General features: G+C 36.6%; 1 protein-coding gene and 1 long non-coding RNA gene across 6 annotated transcripts in view; one reads left to right on the top strand and one right to left on the bottom strand.

Annotated features, from left to right (window-relative positions):
- LOC114293074 (SH3 domain-containing protein 3) overlaps nucleotides 1-18,270 on the bottom strand; it is a 30,523-nt gene extending 12,253 nt beyond the window's left edge. For 2 of the 5 annotated variants that reach the window (XM_082887441.1, XM_082887442.1), the window contains exons 1-10: nucleotides 17,983-18,270; nucleotides 16,535-16,657; nucleotides 9,352-9,421; nucleotides 8,852-8,997; nucleotides 8,175-8,275; nucleotides 7,843-8,041; nucleotides 7,691-7,753; nucleotides 7,506-7,595; nucleotides 4,180-4,254; nucleotides 3,231-3,355 (exon numbers count right to left, since the gene is read on the bottom strand). In XM_082887441.1, the coding sequence (XP_082743567.1) occupies nucleotides 3,236-3,355; nucleotides 4,180-4,254; nucleotides 7,506-7,595; nucleotides 7,691-7,753; nucleotides 7,843-8,041; nucleotides 8,175-8,275; nucleotides 8,852-8,997; nucleotides 9,352-9,421; nucleotides 16,535-16,657; nucleotides 17,983-18,042 (1,047 nt within the window). In that variant the 5' untranslated portion in view covers nucleotides 18,043-18,270 and the 3' untranslated portion in view covers nucleotides 3,231-3,235. Of the gene's footprint in view, nucleotides 1-3,025; nucleotides 3,356-4,179; nucleotides 4,255-7,505; nucleotides 7,596-7,690; nucleotides 7,754-7,842; nucleotides 8,042-8,174; nucleotides 8,276-8,851; nucleotides 8,998-9,351; nucleotides 9,422-16,534; nucleotides 16,658-17,982 lie in introns of those variants that run through there. The other 3 variants (XM_082887440.1, XM_082887443.1, XM_082887444.1) reach the window with 3 other exon arrangements.
- LOC145798717 (uncharacterized) lies at nucleotides 13,281-16,519 on the top strand. Its single transcript, XR_014340173.1, has 2 exons — nucleotides 13,281-13,362; nucleotides 13,454-16,519. It is a non-coding gene; the product is annotated as an uncharacterized LOC145798717 (long non-coding RNA).
- Nucleotides 18,271-22,351: the final 4,081 nt, after the last annotated feature.

Genomic DNA, 22,351 nt, shown 5'->3' with positions numbered 1-22,351 from the left:
TTCGTTGCCGAGCTGATTTTGCTCACCAAGTGACAAGTCGCGGAGCAGACCTTGCTCGCCTACCTTGGAGCTCCTTGCCAAGCTGATCTTGCTCGCCAAAAAGGAAGTTACCAAGCGGACCTTGCTCGCCGACCTTGAGGTTCCTTGCCGAGCTGATCTTGCTCGCCAAGAAGAAAGTTACAGAGCGGACCTTGCTCGCTTTTTTTTGAGTTCTTTGCCGAGCTGATCTTGCTCGCCAAGAAGCAAGTCGCGGATCGGACCTTGCTCGCCTTGGAGTTCCTAAACCGAGCAAAGTGGATCACTGAGCAAAAAGTATAGCCCGGCCTTGTAATGTAATCCCAGTCACACTAGCGCAGACGGAATTAAAGGGCAATTGAGAGGGGGATTTTCGTAATCTCGGCTTGGGCTGCGGTTCTGGCCGGGCTGAATGTGGTCCAAGCGTATTTGGGCCGAGCTGGGTTGGGCCGAGCCGAGGTGAAGCTTGCTCGACCGAAGTCCAGACCAGAGTTGGCCGAGAAGATCCTCTACCAGCTTGTCTTCTCTTGTTCGCTCTTTTTAGCTCAGTGATCGTTATCTGCCGTAGACCGGCCTAACTTGTCTGGAGCACAATCGCACCGGAGTGCTGCTAAGCTCGGTTGTGATGGAGCTCGGTGAGTGGCACTGTTGAGCTCAATAAGTAGCTCGGTCGAAGGAGGCTGAGATGATTGTCTGCCGATCTGGGTCTTATGGTCGTGCATGTAGCTCGGCGGGAAGGTCTCCCTTGGACCGGCCTAACCTATCTGGAGCTCGGCTGTACTGGGGTGCTACGGAGCTCGGTTGTGATGGAGCTCAGCGAGTGACATTGTTAGGCTCGATAAGTAGCTCGGTCGAAGGAGATCGGGTGATGCCGCAGGGCTGCCGAGTTCCCGCTAATGTTGTCTGGCAGTTGGTTAGATGGTGTTCGCTGGATTTGTGCTGACGAATGGGAAAGCAGCATCACGTGTCAAGAGACTAATGGGAGCAGATGTGGAATGCAGAGAGTATATAAGTTTGACTACGCCCCCCATGCTGGGGAGGGATAATTTTGTAAGAAACACTTGAACGCTCAACTCTCTCCTCTCTCTCTATATCCCTGAGTGTGTGCTAACTTGACCGTCGGAGGGGTTTTCCGGCCACACACCGCCGGGTAGCTCACCGCCGTTGTGCTCGCAGGTCAATCGGACAGACAGGAGCTTGGAAGAAAGGAATACGGGCTTGCCTGAATATTTGCTCCCCGTACAGTCTCCATGTAGGTTTGGGAGCCCCATATACACTGTCACGAGAGACATTAGTGTAGACACTGCACATCTAATCTCGGCATGAGGTTTGGGATATGAACCTACTATATCATGTATTGCAGCACATTGTTGTGTCGACCTAGATCGAATGGAATTGGATATCGAAGCACCACCAAAAGGCCTCTTGTGCCAACTCATGAACATGTGCTTCGGTTCAGCCGTGAATGTGGGGGCCTTGTTGTGAAGCGAAATCCCACATCGCCAAAGTACTAAAATAATATTAAGCATATAGGCGTGAGGGCACCCTCACCTCTTGAGCTAGTTTTTGAGGTTGAGTTCTACCCAAGACCGTGTAACATGGTATCAGAGCCGAAGTACTTAGGGATGGGTAAGGTGTGTGACCCTGGCTTATACGCCACAGGTGTTGTCAAGTGAGCAAGTTGGGCGTGAGGAAGGGTGTGAAGTGAAGTCCCAAGTCACCCAAGTACTAAAATAATATTAAACATATAAGTGTGAGGGCACCCTCACCTCTTAAGCTATAGCTTTTGGGGTGAGTTCTATCCTAAACTGTGTAACACTTGTGGCCTAGCTAGTGGTTTGGTGGCAACACTGCTACTTGTTGACCTGACTAGGTAGGGTGAATTCTCGCTTCTTTTTTTCTTGAAAAGAGGGTCAAACATTTGAATGACACAAAGCATTGTCATCATGCAAGGCACATAGAGCTTGCGAAAAGGTGAAATGCTAATTGTGGGATATAGATTATTATTGCCATGCTCGTGCAATATGCTAGTGCAATGCCTCGGGTGCGCAATGACCCTTAGTGGATTGTTTAGCATGCCAATGTAAGCATGCGGATTAAGTTGTAGATGCGCCAGTGACCCTCCAATCATCATCGGATATTCGAGACAGGCATAATAAGAGACCCTATATACATGAGAGGGGAAGCTTGTTAGCTAGGTTGAGAGTTCTACATTAGTGCACAGTTAGGCAACATCAAGTTGGCTTAGTTGTGGGCTACACTAACATGGGATGCCTCAGTTGAGCAAGCGTCTTGCTCTTAGGTGAGCTTGGCATCATAAAGCGACATGAGTCGTGCTTGGTGCACTGTGGACGTAAAGTCTACTTGTGGCATTCAGAAGGCAAACCTTTCTCTATGGGAGTTGTTCTTGCTTGATAAAGCATTGGGCCTACATTTGACAAGATGGGTGAAGATTCAACACTTACGGTCATGAGGAGACTTTGAACTTGGTAGAATTGAAGCACCTCATGGGCCAGAATTGATTCTGCTGCATACTCAAAAGAGTCTGCCTATGACACATGGCCACATCAGTGTCACAGATGGCACTGAATAATAAATTACTCGTGTGTGAAAAAGTGAACACAAGATCTTTTGTTCCAAACTCACTGACCTCTATCCTACTAATACACTCCCAACCGCAAAATCATGACTCAAGATTCTCATGCTTTGAAATTCTTACCAAATTGTAATTGGTTATCAATGCATTAAAATTTGAGGACTGAGATTTTGGGGACACAGAATCCTTGGGCGAAAGAGCTGGGAGGGGGGGCATACCTCATTTGTTGAAGGGAAGGTAGCCTTGTCATGTTTGGCGTTTAAAACAAACTAGACAAAACAATACTTCACAGGAAACAACCAGAATCCTCTATAAGGGTCAACTATTTCATGCTAGCATGTGTACTTTTTTGCAATCGTTTTCCATATACTGGACAGATTATTTGATTTTATTCACTGAATCAATTTAATACTCAAGCAACAAAGAAACAATATTTTAGCAATTGAGACAATACAAGTCCGAGGCAAATTTGAATGAATACATAAGCATAATCATATATAAAAGAAGTTTTTGAGTCTCACAAATAAACCAAACATCAGATATACACAACATGCACAGTTACCCAATAGAGAATCTACTCTACACATGCCCAATCTAGGAGATGAAATCAAGTACCCACACAGCTCAAAAAACTTCAGCAGATGCACTACTGGTGGGAATCCTCAAGCGTTTCTCCACATGTTCTGATGGAAACCAGCCTGCTTTACCTCTGCATTCTCCTTCTGACCATCCCGATAGGCTCACCTGCGCAGACACATGAAGTCATTCAAATCAATTCAATATCCTTATGCAAAGAACACTAGATTTCAAATAAAGGATATGTTTCAAACTACGGAAAAGATGATTTTGAGATATGATTTTAGAAAGCATTTCTACTGATTGCATGTTCTGCAACTACCATAATCAAACCTAATTTACAATACATAAAGTTCTTCAGCACAATTACTGAACAATCAAAGTTATGTTGCTTGTATTCTGTGGGTAATTCAACTCATAAAATTGTCCAGATTTTTGTGAATAATGTCATACAAGGAAAGTCTGAGAAATTTCAAGAGAACCCAAATGATGAATTATTCTTGAATGCATTAAATTATCGTGAGGAAAAGTGAAAACATGTTACTGAGAACTAGAAAAACTTTGTTTCCAAGAAGTTTATTTCTCAGTCTATACGACTGTCATGCATTGGTTTGAATAACTCTCCAGGAAATGAAAGCTACTAACAAAAGAATTAAATAAATAAATTTTCATTTTCCAAAACCTCAAATTTTCATTAAAAATTTAGTTTGGAAACAATTTCCACAGTAAAACAATAGGAAAGTTATATTCCTTCAATTTTGACCCATAACCTGTGTTTGGATCTTGGACTTGTAAATGGATTTGTGAAGGAAAAAGACAAGGTATGGGAAAAAAGTGAATGAAATAGATACTAATTTATCTTCACAAATCCAAGATCCAAACACAACCATAACAAAATTACTTTGTGATAAAAGACCGTGCAGCTGAAAAGAGTCGCAAATTTAAAAACAAAAACAAAACAAAGAAAGATCGACTCTAGGATATGAGAGAACCTTCCGTACAACAACATAATCACCAACTGTCAAACTCAGTTCCTTCTCGGATGCAGCATCAAAAGCATGCATTGCCTGCATAATGTGCACATAAATCTTCAGTCAATCATGCTCTATTAAGTATTTGCCTTAAGGCATGCTGGGAAGACATTTTAAGGAATTATGGATTACAACAGTAGTTAATAACATTGACCTCCTTCGCAAATCAAGAAGTTCATACATAGTATGTGAATTAATAATATCAACAGAAACTACCCTTTGAACCTCAGAAGGACCTTAAAACATATCTAAGTTCATTTCAAAAAATTAATTAAAAGATCAAATGGAAAAGTTTTATTTTAAAAAATAAATAAATAAAGGGGCATTTACTAGTAAATCCCATTTAGGAGCCTTATGTTCCATATAATCCGATTAAAATTCTTGAAACCCATCTAGTCCTATATGATTGAAAATGACACAATTGCCACCAATTATATAGATGGTAATAAGTAAACGTGAATATTCTTACTTAAACCTAACATGAAAAATTGAAAATATTAGTTGGGATTAAATAAGAGATTCACCATGATTGGGGCGTTAAAATAGGAAAAAATAATCCATTTGAAAATCATACCTAACTGGAAGAACAAAGTGTTGATTTCCATTATTTTTTGGAATCCAACAACATCGACATATGTAACTAGCGTAATACCCGTGCTATGCACAGTTTCAAATAAATAATTAACAATTAATTTCAAAATTATACAGTAAAGAAAATAAAATTTATTAAATTTTAACCATTTTTATTACAATTTCACTTCTTTTTTTTTTTTCTACCATTAATGCCATGTTTTAAGTTCTAAATAACAAATAGATGAATCATAATGTAATTAGTAAAAATTAAATAAAAATTATGTTAAATTATAAAATTGCACTTTTTTATTTTTATTTTTAGGAACAAAAACTACACCTATGATAAAATATAAATACATTATTATTTTCTAAGGTTTCATAATTTTAGTTTGTCATATATTAAATTCATATGATGATATCATAAACTATGTGTGTATATATATAATAATAACTCTATTTTTTTTCCTTTTTTTTTTTTTTTTTTTTTTTTTGAAACTCAATCTAGCAAAATTTGTTTAAATCAAAAAATCGAATAACAAAATGAAAATGACAAACAATGAACTACTAGTGACCCCTATGCTCTTGTTCTTCCTGAAATCAGCATTAATTACCAAGTACAACTTCTTGATTTTCTCACACTCGTTAGCTTTGGCAGCTCACATTGGACCATTTTCTTGTCCTCCTCCCTCACCCACCTCGCGACTTTCACGACCTCAATCATCCAACCTTTCTCCAACCAGGCATCTTAACTTCTCTTTGTTAATTGCCCATGCCTTGTGACTACCATTTTGCTAAACCCCTAAACTCACTTATATTTGTATATAAAATATTGAATTTGGATAATCTACATTTTTTATATATTTTTAAATTGAGTAATGTTAGAATTATCATATTTGGATATTATATAATGTGACATCTTACATGGCACTAATTACATCATTTGATATGCTCCACATGATATATATGAAGTGTCATCTAAGGCATGATATCAAATGTAGTCAACAATAGATTATTAAAATTTTATTTTGAACATTCTTTTTAAAGATTCCAAATTTAAATAACTAAAATTTAATCAACAAAAGGTATATTACCATGTATAGATTCTTTCTAGAATATTTTTCTTATGAAAATTTTATTTATGTCATAGAATATTTATACGAAAAATAACTTTTTTTTCTCATGTTCTTCTTAAACTTTAAATTTGAACTCCCAAATCCATCAATTATTACTTAAATTAGATTTGACTTACATATAAACTTTTCATCTAATTTTTTTTTTAAATTTTAAATTAGATATGTTTGGATAGGTTAAAATTTTATATGACATGTATTTATTAATTTTTATAAATTGAAATTAATATTTTGAAGCTCTTAAAACATTTTGGACAAAAATTTATTTTGCGTTAATATATAGATAATAATAGATTTGGAAAAAATTATCACTCACAAATAATAATTATAGTTTAATTTATCGATAAATAATAAAGTGATAATTTCAAAACATGTATGCTTTCTATTATAGAAATTCCAGCCAGCTTATAGCTCATTAGAGATTGATGATTATAATTAAAGAAAACTAAAAAAACTTACCATATGGATTAACAAAATATTTAAATTAAATGAAAATAAGATAATAATAAATAAGAAAGAACTATTAATATAACAAAAGAGCTCATAATATTATAATATAATATTTATTAAATTTTCTCATATTATAACATGTGTATTTTCATATTATAAATATTTAGTAAATTATTTTTTAAAAAGCATTATGATTTTAAGGAATATATTACCTTATTGATCAATAAATGATATGATTTTGATATTTTGAAACATAAAAAAGTTTGATTTGATTTCTATGTAAAATGTTTCATAAGAGTTAAGTTACATTACATGTTTAAATATATTACCATATTGATCAAATGACCAATAGTTTATTGACATGTGTATTTTCATAATTTTTTAATTCAAAAATTTATGAAAATAGAGTTAGAACTTTAAGACTCAATGGACCAACAATGTTTTTGCTTATATTATATATTTATATAATATAAATGTTCATACTTTATACGAATAAAAAATAATGTACATTTTTTAAAAGTACAAATATTCACATTTTCAATAAATTAGAATAATATTAATTTTTAGAAAGTGAAATTTTTTTAAAAAGTATGAATATTCAAACTAATTTTTATACTTTTCAAAAATTCATAATATTTTATTAATTGAAAATACGAATATTTACATTTATAATTTTCACACTTAAAAATTCAGACTATTATAATTGTAGAAAAAATTGGCACTTTCAAATTCAAATTCAAAAAAAAAAGTGAAATTTTTACATTTTACATTTTACATAATTTTATATTCAATTGAGATCTTGTTTGATAGATCTTGTCGAGTAGTTTTCAAAAATCGATGTGCATTTTGAAAGTTACAGAATTTTAAACCTGAAAAAAACAAAATGTTGCCATATAAGCATGTTGACCAAAACAAGGGTGAAGTTATCATGAAAACACATCTAATTCAAAAAAATAAATATATATCTCCTAGAATAAAATTTCAAATATATAGGACTTATCGGATCACAAGTAAACAAGTTCCTGAAAAGGGACTTTCCAGTAATTCTACCATAAATAAAATCCTCACTGAAGCTAGTTGGGAATTGGAAACATATCGTTTAATGGCCAGAAATTCATGAAATTTAGAAAATACCTCAGCCAAGAAGTACTTTGTTTTCTCTAAGCTGTAGGTGGATGGAATTACAGGAGGAGCAGACTCTTTTCGTTGTTTCTCTGAGACCATCTACCACCAAATTCCAGGTCATCCCACAAACATTAATTGTTTTAATGTACAAATATTTCTTTTCTGGAAAAAAGAGAATGCAGACAGACACTCACCTCAGCTTCAACCTCACCAAGAATGGTAGCTATTCTTTCATGATATGATTTTTCACCTTCAACCTTCAGAAGAATAAACTTAAAAAGTAACTACAAAACCACATGATTATATGTGACAAATTAGAATAATAATTCCAGAAGTGCAGACATACCAATGAAACAAGCCTCTGGAATGTCAACCTTTGCTGCTGTGATTCTACAGAAGCCAATGCAGTTGTGGCTTCCTTACCCAGTACTGCCATATTTGCTTTCAATTCATGCATTTTAGATTCTGCTGCATGAAGCTTTGCCACATTTTCAGGAATGGGAGCTTCCCTTAGTCGAGCATGTCTTCTAGAAACCTCTGCTGCCAGTTTCCTTTTATGGTCAATTAAAACTATAAAAAAATATATTAAGGATCTACTATTATGATTAGGCAATCTGAATTGCAGCCACAAGGAAAAATATTTTCCCGAGATAAATGTAGCCTAGCTGTCTGATTACCTGTGTCTCTGCTTCTTGTCTCATTCGACTATAACGTTGAGCAAGATGACGAGCATCCTCCAAAGGAGCCCCAGTTACCATAGCTCTCAATGGTTCTAAAATCTGGGTATAGAAAATGTTAGGTTCATACTTCTATTTTTAGGATAGTTATAATAAATAGCTCAATTTTGAATATGAAGAATGTAAACTGGTTGAAAATATGTGGGGTTGATCATTCACCATTTAGATTAAACTAGCCTCTTTCAAATTGTTATCAAACAAGATTTCTTTAAATGTGGTGTTTTGCTATTGTGTGCTCTTCTCACTCAAAAATATCAAAAAGCAGAAATTAATTTTAATTAAACAAATCCAAATTTTGACAATTTAAATAAAAGAGTCATGCATTTGTGCCTTTATCCAACACAACCACAAGAAGGCCCTTCTAACTTCAAATGCTATAGGTAGAAAAAAAATGAAGTTCAATATGAAAGAATCACATAATCAAGTAGCTTACATGTTTTATATACAACTAATTAGCATCTCAAAGAAACTCAAAAAGGAATCACAAGATATGTTCATTTCTATTTAGAATTAGCTGATATATTACATTTATGTGATAGAAATACATGACTAACAAGTAGTCATCCCAAAGGAAGCACTACTGATTTGATAGTTGCTAACCATAGAGATGGCACAAACCTGAGAAAATAATTGCCTATTAATGTCTTCTTGCTCCTGTTCCATATGTTTACGGGTATTGCCATATAGAGATGCAGCCTTAGCTAGAATCTTGTCATCAACGTTCTCAACTCCATATCTGAAACAATCCTCAGACAACTTGGTTCCTGATTATCATAATAGTAATAAAGTTCAGTTCAAATACATAGTGGACCGTTAAATAATGAGTGGTGATATACAAACAGAAAATCCATACAAAATAACTTATATGAATTGACCTGACTGAGATTTGAGGATATCACTTCAGAATAAAGAGCCCATTGAGATGTCTTTAATTACACAAATGATACTACCACATCACTATGGTGAAAAATTTTGTATATAAATTATGGTGGAATAGCATTTTCTTTAAATAATAATGTTTTACTATGACACAAATGTTGATAAAGCAACTTGCTTAGTTCATCCATTACAATATCCCCCAGAACAATGTAACCAGTCAGTACTAATTCATGTTTTACCTGCTTCAATATTCTTGTACCCTATGGCTGTAAATGCTTCTGCTGCTTCAATAATATCTTTCTGAAAATCCTGCAGAAATGAGTACATGAAACAGTAATAACATCAATCTAATAAATTATCTCACATATTTGCATCAAAGAAACAACATGTAGATAAAATGTGTGTTGCTGAGATGAGGATACTAAGATAGATGTATAGCCAGACTACAAAAGACAGAGTTAGAAATGAACATATTCATGAATGAGTAAGAGTAGTACCAATAGAAGATAAGTTGAGAAAGAATAGATTGAGATGGTTTTGTTATATACAATGGAGACCAACAAAGACTATAGTGAAGAGATGCGATACAATAACGGTAGATGAAAGTGTTAAGGAAAGGGCAGACCTAGATTGGCGTTGGCTAGTGTAGTAAATAGATATATGAATCTCCTTAATTTGACTAATCAAATGGCCGTTGATAGAGTCAAGTGGAGAAAAAGAATTCATGTAGCCGACCCCATTTGATGGGACTTAAGGCTTGGTTGGTTTGGTTTGGTTATTTGCATCAAAAAGAAAAAATAAGGTGCAAAAAAAGTTCTAGAAACACAATAAGTAATTGATGAAACCCCAAGGGTTTGGCTTGGTAGATGAGGCTTGAGACTTAGGGATTGCTCCCTCTAAGGTCTCAGGTTCGACTCACCTCACCAGCAAAACTCTTGAGGCCACGGACCGTAGGGAATTAACCTGTTTCAAAAGGCATGTTATCAACCAAAAAAAAAAAATCTGAGGTACCCAGAATTGTTAAACTCAAGACTGCCATTCAATAGCACACTATTGATTATTTGATTTATTTCCAACATAACTAGTAAATTTATCTATTCAGAAAATTCAGATACTCAACCCCACTTAAACAAGTCCCTCCAAGATATTTTTCTTGAACTTCCCTCATGCACATCGCTAACTTACACGATGAGTGTTTTAGGGCACTCTTAGGTATTGCAAAAGAACTTACATAAGTATGTTACAATTGGTTAATGTAATGAAAGCTAAACATTGAAAAATAAAATGCCTTATATTCTGAAATGCAGGCAAAACATAGGCCCTGTTTAGTATCTATTAGATCACCAATTGTCTCCAAAAGCTTAAGCAATTGGAAAATAGGCCCAACAACGTACACTCCCCGTCACATGTGGAGAGGCAAACAAACTGAGTGAACAAGGTGCACAAAAAACAAGCAAAACAGAGTGCTTAATAACAAAGATAATAGGGATGACGAGACCTAAACTGAAGACCACCTAGAACTAGAGCTCAGATACCATGTTGAATTGTTGACCACCAACTCATCCCAAAGCTTAAGCTATTAGAGACAGAGGGCAACTTTCCTATTTATATACTCAAAAGTATTGGTCAAATTTTTGTTTTCATTTTTAGTGTTTTTTGAAACAAAAACAAGAAAAGTTTTAGTAACAATCATGTATTGGTCAAATGTTGTTGTATAACGAATGTTGATAATCGCTGCATGTATGACATATTAGTATTGGAGCCCAAACAACCTACTGGACACGTAGTGGGCTTTCCTCACCTCAAGGAGCTGATATCAGCTCTATTGTCGTCTGGAGTGGCAAGTCTGATATCTTCGAGGGCAACGTATCATGTATGCAAAGGAGTGGGTGTAAGGTCCCTCTCTCGCCTCTCTAAATCTAGTAAAGGTGGAGCTATCTTGGCAACCAAGCAATAACTGGACAGTCCTATGGTCTTTGCCTCCAGTCCACAGTCCTTCAATGTCCCAAGCGGGGATGCCTAGGCCCTGCTCCCATCCTAGGCAGCCAGGCAATATCTTGACAGTCTTGTGGTAGAATAAGTAAGCATTAAGGCAAGGCCCCGCCTTAGGCTACGAGGCAAGTGTATATGGGCCAAAGAGCCGAGCAAGTGAGAGCTAGAGGCTCAACTTTAGGCCGCCAAGACAATATAGGTGGGCCAAGAACCCAAATTGGGCCGGTAGGTGAACCTAGGGCCTTAGTAAGCCATAGGCAGGTTGACGGCCACTTATTAGAGTTCTCCATTCTCGGTGATGTGCATGCCTCCGCTTAGGCTGGGCATACAATCTCAATTGACCGTGGTGCCTTAGAGGTCTGCCACGTAGGCATGTGATGGCAATGATGTTGCACCTAAAGGACTCGCCACATGTCGAGTGTGGTATAGACACTCACATTAATGCCCCCTTGTACAAGTGCTCTTAAGAGCAGTGAGTGTATTCGTACACAAGTGATGCTAAAAATATTAACATATGATCAGTTTAAACAAGGCGCTAAATTTTCATTCAATATTTTTGATACAAGACCTTAACCAAGAAGATGGGACATACAAATGCTCATATAGAGCTTTAGCCCTTAGTTTTCGTCCAACCTCAAAGTTACCTGAATAAAGATGTGAACTTTTTGGGAGGCAGTCTCTTGCGCTGGGAGTTCCACAATCTCACAGGAGATTTCCGTGTCATTCCGTAAGACCACATACCTCCTCTCATCCTTTCTAATCCATTGTTGAGCGATTCTATGGTTTGCGTATTCTGATACCCTAGAATTTTACTCATGAATTCAACTTGACTTCCTTGCCTTTTTGTTTCTATAATAATGACTAATTAGTGGTGCGCAATTGCGTTGAGGTGCATATAATGGTGAAGAAAGCTAGGGTGAGTGACTCTTTTGCTATTGAATACCAATAATTTCAGTGGGGTGTTGCAAGGGTTGTAGAAGGTGCTCCTTTCCTTGAGGTTGAGATCGCCAAATTCTTCTAAGGTCCATTCTAGTCCTAAGCTTGTGCTCGACTCTACCATTGGTGCCGGTATAATTGAAATGTGATGATCCAAGTGTCTCAGTCATGGTGTTTGTGAGATAATGTTAACATGTATTTGCTCCAAGTTTAGTAGGGTTATCATCTGCACAGCTTGACAAATGGTCCCTCTTACAGTGGAAGTGATTGTACAAGCCACGAGGTGGTGGAGAGCTTGCTACATTGCGAGCCAGAGCTTGGTGTCTAGAGAGCTTGCTAGGTTGAGAGCCAAAGCAAAGGGGGCTGGAGAAGCAAAATTTTCACAAGCTTAAAAGTAAATCATGTTGCTCTTCAAAGTAGTTTCCAAAAAAGGGGTTACGAACTACTCTCTATAGTGCTCTCCAAAGTGGGTCAAGCAAGATCAATATTGCTTAGTTTTACTTTGCGAGCTAGCAATAGAGTTAACAGCCAAGCAAGGTTTGGAAAGGGTTTCTTCAAGATTTGCAAGTGCGAATCGGCAAGGGGAGGGAGTAGCTAGCAAGGTGAAGCAACAAGATCAATTTGCGAACCTAATTCAAACAAATTTATTCTAGACTAAGTCGGATACAACCTATATTACTTGGAGTGTGACTTGAAGGCGAGCATGGTGTTAGAGCAAGATATTCAAGCAAAGTGGTTTGCAAGCCGGGTCGGATAATTGTGAGCTTTGCCCGATGTTTGGCTATGCTTCAAAATTTATTCTAATAAGTTTTCCTACTTCCTTGTTGCTCTACTCTTTTACTAATTGCGTCATGTAGTGATTAAATTTGTGCCCCCAATTTTTGCTTACTTGTGCGACATAAGACAGATTGAACCCGGTGTTGCTGTCAAAAGCCAGTTAGGAGTAAGTTAGAGCATGGAGGGCTAGTTTGGCCATTGAGCAATTGGGTAAATTCCTTCACTTTGAATTTTGTTTATGGTTGAGGTGCTCTACGCCAAGAACTTACTTTTATCTTGCTGAATTACACAGTGAGTTCGAGTGCAAAGTTGTGCTTGGACAGCAAAGGAAGAGTGATTTTTTCCACGTGGTTCTTTCCCTTTGAGCTTCGAAGCTTTGTATGTTTTCTTGTTAGTAAGGCAGGCTAAAAATTGTAAGTTGTACCTTTTCCTTTGTAATGTGTAGCTCTTCTTTATGTCTGTAGGTGGGCACTACACTTACCTTTGGATCAACACTCACTTTTTCTCATTCGTCTTTGTTGTTGAGTGTGTTGCGCCAGTTTTAGGTTAAGATGTCCATCTTATTTCAACTTCCATATTGAACGTATTTTGCTCTATGAACACGAATTTTTATTTTTGATTTTTGGGTTCACGCAGGCCATGCCATTTGGAGATGGCAAAGGTAAAGGGGGGAGGTGTTGTCCCTCACCCTAGTACATCTCAACAACCACCAATAGATTCATCTATTACTTTCAGATCAAAGGGAGACAAGACCAAAAAATGTCCTTATAAAGCTAAAAAAGAAGCAACGGCCCCACCCAATTTTCCAACCGCAGACTATTGGCGAAGGCAGAGTTGTTTTGGCTCTTCAGGCATGTTTTAGAAAAGGGCAGAGTTGTTTAATGAGGATGGAGAGAGCCCTTCTTAAATTCTTCTTGGTTGAGTCAAACCCGAGGGATTGGTAGAAGCTTTTATTCCTCCTGCGTCCACTGTGCATCTTCATGTGGAGCAGGGCAACTATCCTTTCTCTTTTCATGCTTTTGAGGATTATACAAGGGTTAAGGATGACTTCAACATTTAGAGTGTGGCCATGTTTCACCATCCCTCGTATTACGAGGTGTTGACCGAATCTAAGATTGACACTGCGATTTGTCAATGTATACGGGTCAAGTGGGATCCGTCTTGTTCGGAGGATGTGACTGTTTTGACTAGTTTAGAACACCTCGGCTTGGTGAACCTCAGTGCTAGTAGTTTGTCCCTTAGTCAAAAGGCTATAGTTGTTAAATTGGAGATCTCTATGGACCCAGCAGGGCGGATACTGAGTCAATACCAGAACAAAGTACTGATTGAACCGCGGTTGCGGGGGTGACGATAAAGAACACTTTTGGGGGTTGGTCGCATTACTGCTTCCGAGATCATAGCCAACAAGTAAAAGGTGATCCAGAGAATGGAGTAATGGATCCTGGTATAGAGGGAGAAAAGTGGGGCGTACTGAGCACTTAGCCACTTTTATTGCATATTGGTTGTCACATTATATCATGATGGGTAGACCCCAAGATGGTATATGTTATGAGTTGTTCCTGTTTGTTGCCATTCTTGCCTCCGGACATCCGATTCCGTTGGCCCCTTTATTTTTGGGGGTTTATATAGGCGGTTGGATACATTCTAAGAGGGCGCCTATCGTTCTAAAGGGCGGTATGATGTTATTAGCTATCTTCAAACGTTATCTCTACAACTAGTTTTGTGTGAACAGTTTCCTAGCCTAGCTCCTATGACAAGGTCATTCTCTATTGGATACAGTAAGCCTCATTCAGTCCGATGGACTAAAGGGACTATTCGTGGGATTTAATCGGCATTTTTTACTATGAGGATAAATTCGTTGCCCATCCTTATATTAGGCCAATTTGTGGGGTTGCCTCGACTACTAAATATTGCTCGAGATGATTGTGAGCTTATTCTTGAGCTAGGTGTACCGTGTATCTTTCTTGGGGAAAGCAAATTCTGTGATGATTCTCAGTGCCATTCTTGGGTATTATTATTGTTATTATTATTATTATTATTATTATTATTATTATTATTATTTTGATAAATACCATTCCTAGGTATTTATTTTTCTTTATAGATTGCACTTATGACCTAGCGGCAATAATCCTTTAAAGGTCGCCAGGAAATTTGGCTTGGACCAAGGCATCTCTTAGCATCTTCCTTCCCCTTCTTTTGCAACTAACTGTATGCAACTATTTATGTATGCTTTCCTTCTTGAAGAATTAAGGAGTGGTGGTTGAATTGTATTAACGGGCAAAGATAGAGTTGGTGGAACTACCGTGAGCTAGAAGTATTGAAAACATAACCTTGCGGCTTTTTGGATTTTTTTGAGTGGCAATCTTGAGCCAGTGCATCTAGAGCTTGTTTTGTCCAATGACATTGAGTTGTGTATGCCTCACAAGGAGAGGGGCTCATCGGTTGCCAATTAGGGTGAGCTCAACCCACTGGCTCGGTTGGCTAAGGTAGCAGCCATGTTAGACCAAGTTCAATTGTTCCATTCTGACACTGTCCCCTATGCCAAACGTAAAAGGCCACCCCTTGCTTTTGTTGCTGCTCTTGTTGTTAAGAGAGTGCATCTAAAGTCAAGAGGCCTGAATTCGTCTATCGCTACTGGGGTCGCTTGCAAAATAAGGAGTTGCCCTAGCGGCTTGGTCAGTTCTTTCCAACTAACCAAGGTAAACTCGTGCTCGTACTCAAATTGTGTAACACATTTTTAATTTGGTTTTAGTGTTTTGAATATGTTTGCATTAAAACGCCTCAGTTGTTTGTAGGGGGCAAAGGATGTTCGTTGGATAAAATTAGTGCAACAGAAGGCCTCATTGACTGATGGTTCTCAAGATGGTGGCCTTTCAATTCCTCCAGATCCTCTAGAAGGGATTGTGACCTTCTTGGTGACACTACCACGGATTTGGCAGTGGAATGGCTACCTGGCATTGGTGATTTTCCTCCAGCAAACCCTTCCTCTAGGATAGGGAAGAGTAAGGCAGGCTTTGATGCCTATAGATGGCTGGAAAGCATTGAAGATGATGCAAAGGGTTCTGAGGATGATAAGGCAAGCTTGGATAAGAACACTGAAATTATGAGGGGATGATGCTGAAGACGATCTTGGCTGTGGTATAATAGGTACCAGACCTTCTTCCCAAAATGTGCCAAGTTCTAGGAATGCATTGATACCTTGAGAGCCAAGACTGGTCATGGTAATAGGTTTGAGCGAGGCGTTTCTGGCCTTGTTCAACCCGAGCTAGTTGGAGGTGAATACAACTTTGTCATCGGAAAATATTCAAAAATGTCGATGATAAAGTTGGTGAAGTGCCCGCCATATTCCCATAGGTCAGCCCGAGCAAGACGGCAAGCACTTCACCAACTTTATCTTCCCGAAGGTCAACAACAGACCACCTCTAACCTCTACCACCTACACCATGCCTGGTTAAGAATAAAAAAAATTTCCTCATTCCAATCTATAGTGATTTGCAATCCAAACTCATTCAATTCAAAACCAAAAATTATATAACTTTTGATGCCATATGTACAGCCCATTTAGTTTCCGTTGATGGGGTCTGGGAAGGATACATAAGTTACAGACCTAAGTTCTAACATTTGGAATTATTTGTACAAAGTGGTTGACTTCAGTTTAACCATTACCTCAAGGTTGATAGTCTAATTTTAACCGTTGAACTAGTTGAAACATCTTACCTTTCCTGCACAAGTAGACCTGTAAAATTTCTCTAACTGTTGATGTCTTTGCATTTCAACCTCATCAATGACCATCACATCAGAACTTTCATAACTGGTCCCACTAAACTGCTTTATTACAGCCTGAAATACATATATTTACATCACCAATTTAGAGATAATAATCATTCAAAATAATAAAAGGAGAAATATCTATTGAGGCAAATACAGGTTCGATTTCTAAAATGTTTCTTATAGTAGAATTCTTTGTAACATCAAAGACACAATAAGCTATAGTTGTATAATTTCCTTTTTGCTACAAGTAACCAATCCCACATCTCTTTCCCTTCTCCTCTCTCTCTCTCTCTCTCTCTCCCTAGTTTTTTGTTATGATATTGCTCTCCAAGTCCCACACATGTTTCTCACTACAATAGTCGCTACCCAGTAGCAAAATTTAAATAAGTTTGAGTTGCTTTCAACCAATATCAACAAGATTCATGCAACAAAAACCCTAAGTTTCTTGATTCTTGATAAAATCACATTTTTTTACTAAATCTTGCATAGGAGAAACATTTCCCCTCTCCAGTGCATTTCTTATACCATTAGTGGGTACTCTATGATTACATCAGTGCACGTATCCAAAAACAATGACTAAGGGCATCTATATTCCTCCATCAAATTCAAATTTGCTGAGAAAATGGCTAAAAGTGAAGTCAAGTCGTTTCAAAAAAGTTGAATCAAGTTAAAGTAGAACAAATCCTTCATGACATCAAGGATGAACCAAATCCTTGTCAAATTCCCAACAATCATATTTTCACTCTAACCTTGAGATATTTTAAAAAGAGTAGGGTTGGAGATGGTTTTCTTTCATAAAAAATAGTTAAAAGAGGTTTATAGATAAGTTGGATTTTTTTTTGAAAAATACATAATGAAAAGAAAAAAGAAAAAATAAATAAGAAATAAAAATAAACATTGAGTGCTCCAAACTTTTAAGCAAAATTTTACTCAAATCTAAATAACACAATGAGTAAGGATTGGAGATAAGCTTAGAATGTATAAACATAAATATGATAATTTGGCACCAAGATTGCATAGAATAACCATGCCTTAATTCACAAAGTATACAATAAATTCACCAATTCAGTTTTCAGACTAAATGTATCATCAATTCAAACAAAACAAAACCAAACCAAACCACCAACCCACCACACAGAAATTACATATTTTACTAGTAAGCAAAATCTAAACACAAGATAGCAATTCAATTTAATTTCTGGGGAGAAAAGCAAGTAAAGACAAATAAAACAGAAACCAATCTGACATTTTACACAACTTCGCTTCCCATTTTGGCAACCGTGACCCAATAGGTGAAATATTAATCTGATCGTAAATTTTAATTTCTTGGCTTTTTCTTGCATTTTCTCAGCTACCAAACAAGACAAGCGAGTGAACAATTATGATTTATTTACCTGTTGTTGTTTGGCGACTTGTTCTCTGAGTTTGGTCGCTTGCTTTCTCAATGCATCCATTGCGCGTGTAATTCAACGTTTTCGATGCCAGCAACGATTGTATTTTGAGTGAAACAAGTGATGTTTGAGACTTCGATTCGACGAAGGTATCAGATCTGACAACTATGAAACACAGAATCAACTGTAGTAGTAGAAGTACAAGTAGAGCAGCTTGGGAGGTCCGACTTCAATCTGTTTATCGATTGCCCTTCTCCTTTTACAACAAAATGAAAATTTGACTACAAAAATGTGTAATTTTATAAAATGATAAATTTATGCATTTTACAACAATCATATTATAAAAATGTATAATTTTATTATCAAATTTTTTAATATTAATTATAAAATGTGTAATTTTATTATAAATTAGTGTAATAAAATGTTTAAAATTTTATGATTGATATTTAAAAAGTTTGTGATTTAATTACGATATTTTTTGTTGTGTCAATCTATAACAAAATTACGTATTTTGTGGCAGATGCTACAAATTTTTTGAGAAAATTACACATTTTTATAATATAGTGAATGAGGTATGCACCCCAACGTTGTGTTTGGTTGGGAAATTTAGAAAGGGAAGGAGAAAATATGTGTGAAATTAAATAAAATGTAGGTATATCTTATTCATATTTTATCTATTTTTTTCTTTTCCATTTTCTAAATTTCCTAATCAAACAAAGTGTAAAAGGGTGCACACATAGGATTCTCCTAGAAGAAATTACCAAAAAAAAAACTACTTGATCCATAAGTTTAAATTTGAATTTTGTTTGTTTAAAAATCCACACTCTAAATATTTTGTCCATAGGATATGTTGGTACAAAATGTCCAAATTACCCATATATATATATATATACCTATCTTAGAGTTTTCTCCAAATTCTCTCTCCTTATCCCCTCTCTCTCTATCTCTCCTCTTCTTCTCTCATCTTTGGCCCATCCTCTTCCTCCATCGTCACAGATCGGTTGTTTTTCACTATTGTTATCTACCACTACCAGCGTTCTTCACCACCACTGTCATTCCCTTACCACAAGATCAAGTAAAATCCGAAAACTCTTGACGACAGAGACATAGCCTTTTACTTTCCAAGAGATGTTGTGAGTAGACAAGAAATTCATTTCTTATCATCTCCAATACATGTTAGACTCGATTTCTCACATTCGATTCCTTTTTATGAACAAAAAATGGAAAAGAGATGTAACATTTGACTTCATACCAAAATTAGTTGTTGTTTTTTTATTTTTATTTTTATTTTTTTTTAAAGTTCCTCTTGTGAAGTTAACAAACCTTATTTTTGGTCCTATTTGAAATAAGGCATTAGATCAATGTTTGAAAAGGAAATATGGAACAGATAGAATATATATATATATATATATATCTGTTGAATTTTAAAAGACAAGTCGTTCGGTAAATTTAACAGATCTGTTCAAACCCTCTAAAAACTAAACAAATAAAAATAAAACATGGAACAGGTAAAAAAAAATTGAACATATAATTTTAACAGATAGTCAAAAAAATTGAAAAGATAAAAAAAATATTTGAACAAGTAGTCAAAAAAATTTAATAGATAGATTGAGGGGTAAAATTGAAAATAAAATGTCCTTCAAAATAATAAAGAGTGCTGCTATTCACACCCCATTAATTTTTTTGTACCTTTCATTTCTTTGAACCCCTACTTATAAATTCTAAAACCTTTAAAATTTCTTTTCTCCCCCCAAATTATACCAAAATTATTGTTGTAAAAAATATTCATCCATTCAAATGCACACCCCCACACCCCCCCTCCCGACACCTCAAAAAGTCTCTCTCCCAAGACCCTAACAAAACCCACAATGGTGGAACCTCCCAAAACCAGTGAAAAAAATTTGTGATGATTATTAAAAAGTTTTTTCTCTGCTTCATTACAAGATTTTTCAATCTGTTTAATTTTTTTTTTCTATTGCCTCTTTTCACACACACAACACAATCCACTTTCATGCTTTGATTAGTTTTCTATGATTCATCCATGGCCTCATTGTACTTGTATGCTCTCTGTCATGACCCGAACCCGCCCCCATGGGTTAAGGACATAATCGGGCAGTAATCATGAGATTACTTACGGCTTCAAGTTAAACCAAACGTATTTAACAGAGTTGAGGGGGGGCCAAACGGAAACAATTTTAAAAACTTTGTCCTTAAAGCTGTGCTTACACGACACGTCAAAACAAACCATACGCATAGACATTAATAACTCACAACTCAAAGCAGTAGCATAAATTCTGTACAAATTCTGTACAACAAGATCATCCGAAAGTAAGTCAACCCTAGGTAACTATGTACAGACATATACAAAACTTCGCCAACATGACAAAATATAATTACAGAACAAAAGGGGCGAAGATGGGCCTCGTGCGTGAGACACAAGGGCTGACTTTCCAGAAACCTATGTTGATCCACTTAAGCTTCACTGGGGCTGGGTCTGGACCTCCCTTGGCTCACCTACAAACATATGAATGAGCGTGAGCGAAAGCCCAGTGAATAATATCAAGTAAAGGAAATGCATTGCAACGTTATACAACAGACGGCCTTGGGCCCAATTCATTCATGTCAAACTGGCTCTTAGGCCTTTTCAAACTTTTATCATATCAAATTGGTTCATAGGCCTTTCATTTTAAACTGGCTCATAGGCCTTTCGTATCAAACTGGCTCATAGGCCTTTCGTATCAAACTGGCTCATAGGTCTTTCGTATCAAACTGGCTCATAGGCCTTTCGTATCAAACTGGCTCATAGGCCTTTCATATCAAACTGTGTCCACCATTCAAGTTAATGAACTTTACAAAACTTATATAGAAGTAACAATTGGACAATAACATATGTTAGATATTGCTCACAGTGATCGGTTGTTGGTTCGCTCTAGAACTCGACCCTACACATGCCATGACCATAAAAGGGTCACTAACAATTCAATCCGTTCAAAATTCACATTTTCCTCTTTAGGCTTCATTCTTATCTCTTTAATCCAATTACAATGCTCAATGTATGCCTAAGAGTGTTTAGAAGTGAAAGGGAACAGAAAACAGAACACAGAGTACATTTTCAAAATTTCAGAAAACAGGATCCCCGCTCGAGCGTGGACTTCCCCGCTCGAGCGTACCCTTAAGGCCTGCAAAAGTACTAGATGCATCAAAATTACGCTCGATCGCGAACTCTGGCGCTCGAGCGGAAGGCCTCTCTATATGGCTCTATGCTCGAGCGTGAACTCCCCCGCTCGAGCGGACACCATGTCTGCAAAAAGTGCTGGGAGCACGAAATTCACGCTCAAGCGGCGGTTTCCCCGTTCGAGTGGTAATCAACTTTCTAGAAATTCCAAAACTGTTCTTGGAGTTCAAATTCGATGTTCAAAGGTCTCAATTCATGATTTTTGGCTCAAACTTCATATATTTATGTACTAACATGGTACAAACACCAAATTACATCACAATGGAGCTCAATTTCACAATTTAATCACATGCATGACTCAAACTAACTCAAACTCAACATCAACATACTCAAATTCAAACAATCAAACCTTACACCCCCATTATTTGTATATGCATGTGGGAGATGCTCATCATTTACAACTCAATTGGTGAAGAGGTGATCAAACATGAGTTTCATTTAAAATTGCACATGGATTATACATTTTTATGCTCAAACATGCAATTTCAAAGTACTTCCTCACATGTATGTGCATATAGACTACCAAATCAACAACACCAACTTGATTTCATCATGAACAATTTATTTTATGTTCCTTATCAACATTCAACTTGAATTCACAAAGATTACAAACTAAGATGTACAAATTCACTCACCTAGGAGCCTTAGTCCTCCCAAATTAAGGTTAATTCTTGAGTTAGACTTCAAAGCTCCCAAGCCTCAAGAGCAAACTTGTACAACTCTTATTCCTTTCTCTCTCTATAGTTGGCTCTCTCTCAATTTTGAGTCCAAGATCAGCCACAATGCAACTAAGGAGGAGAATTGAAGTGTCGTGCCTCTTTATAACAACTTCCACTAAGTCCATTATAATATTAATGACAATTGGGCACTAATTCATCAATTTAAGCGATTTAATCTGACCCGAACAAATTTTCAATTAAATTTCACCGTAAGCTCTAAAAATTATGCCAATCACAATGGCGCAATCAATTTTGGGTTTTGTGGCCAATGAGGCCACCAATTTAATTTCCAAAGCAGATAGTCAAACAGATATTCCTACGGTGAATAGATAGAAATTCAAAACCACATAAATTCGCATAATTGGCACACGAAATAATGTCAAGCACATAATCACGTTTAAATTAAGGACCGATTAGC

The sequence above is a fragment of the Camellia sinensis genome, chromosome 9 (genome assembly GCF_055761805.1).
Source record: "Camellia sinensis isolate YWXY chromosome 9, ASM5576180v1, whole genome shotgun sequence".
NCBI classification, from domain to species: domain Eukaryota; kingdom Viridiplantae; phylum Streptophyta; class Magnoliopsida; order Ericales; family Theaceae; genus Camellia; species Camellia sinensis.
This window is presented reverse-complemented; position numbering and strand designations above follow the sequence as displayed.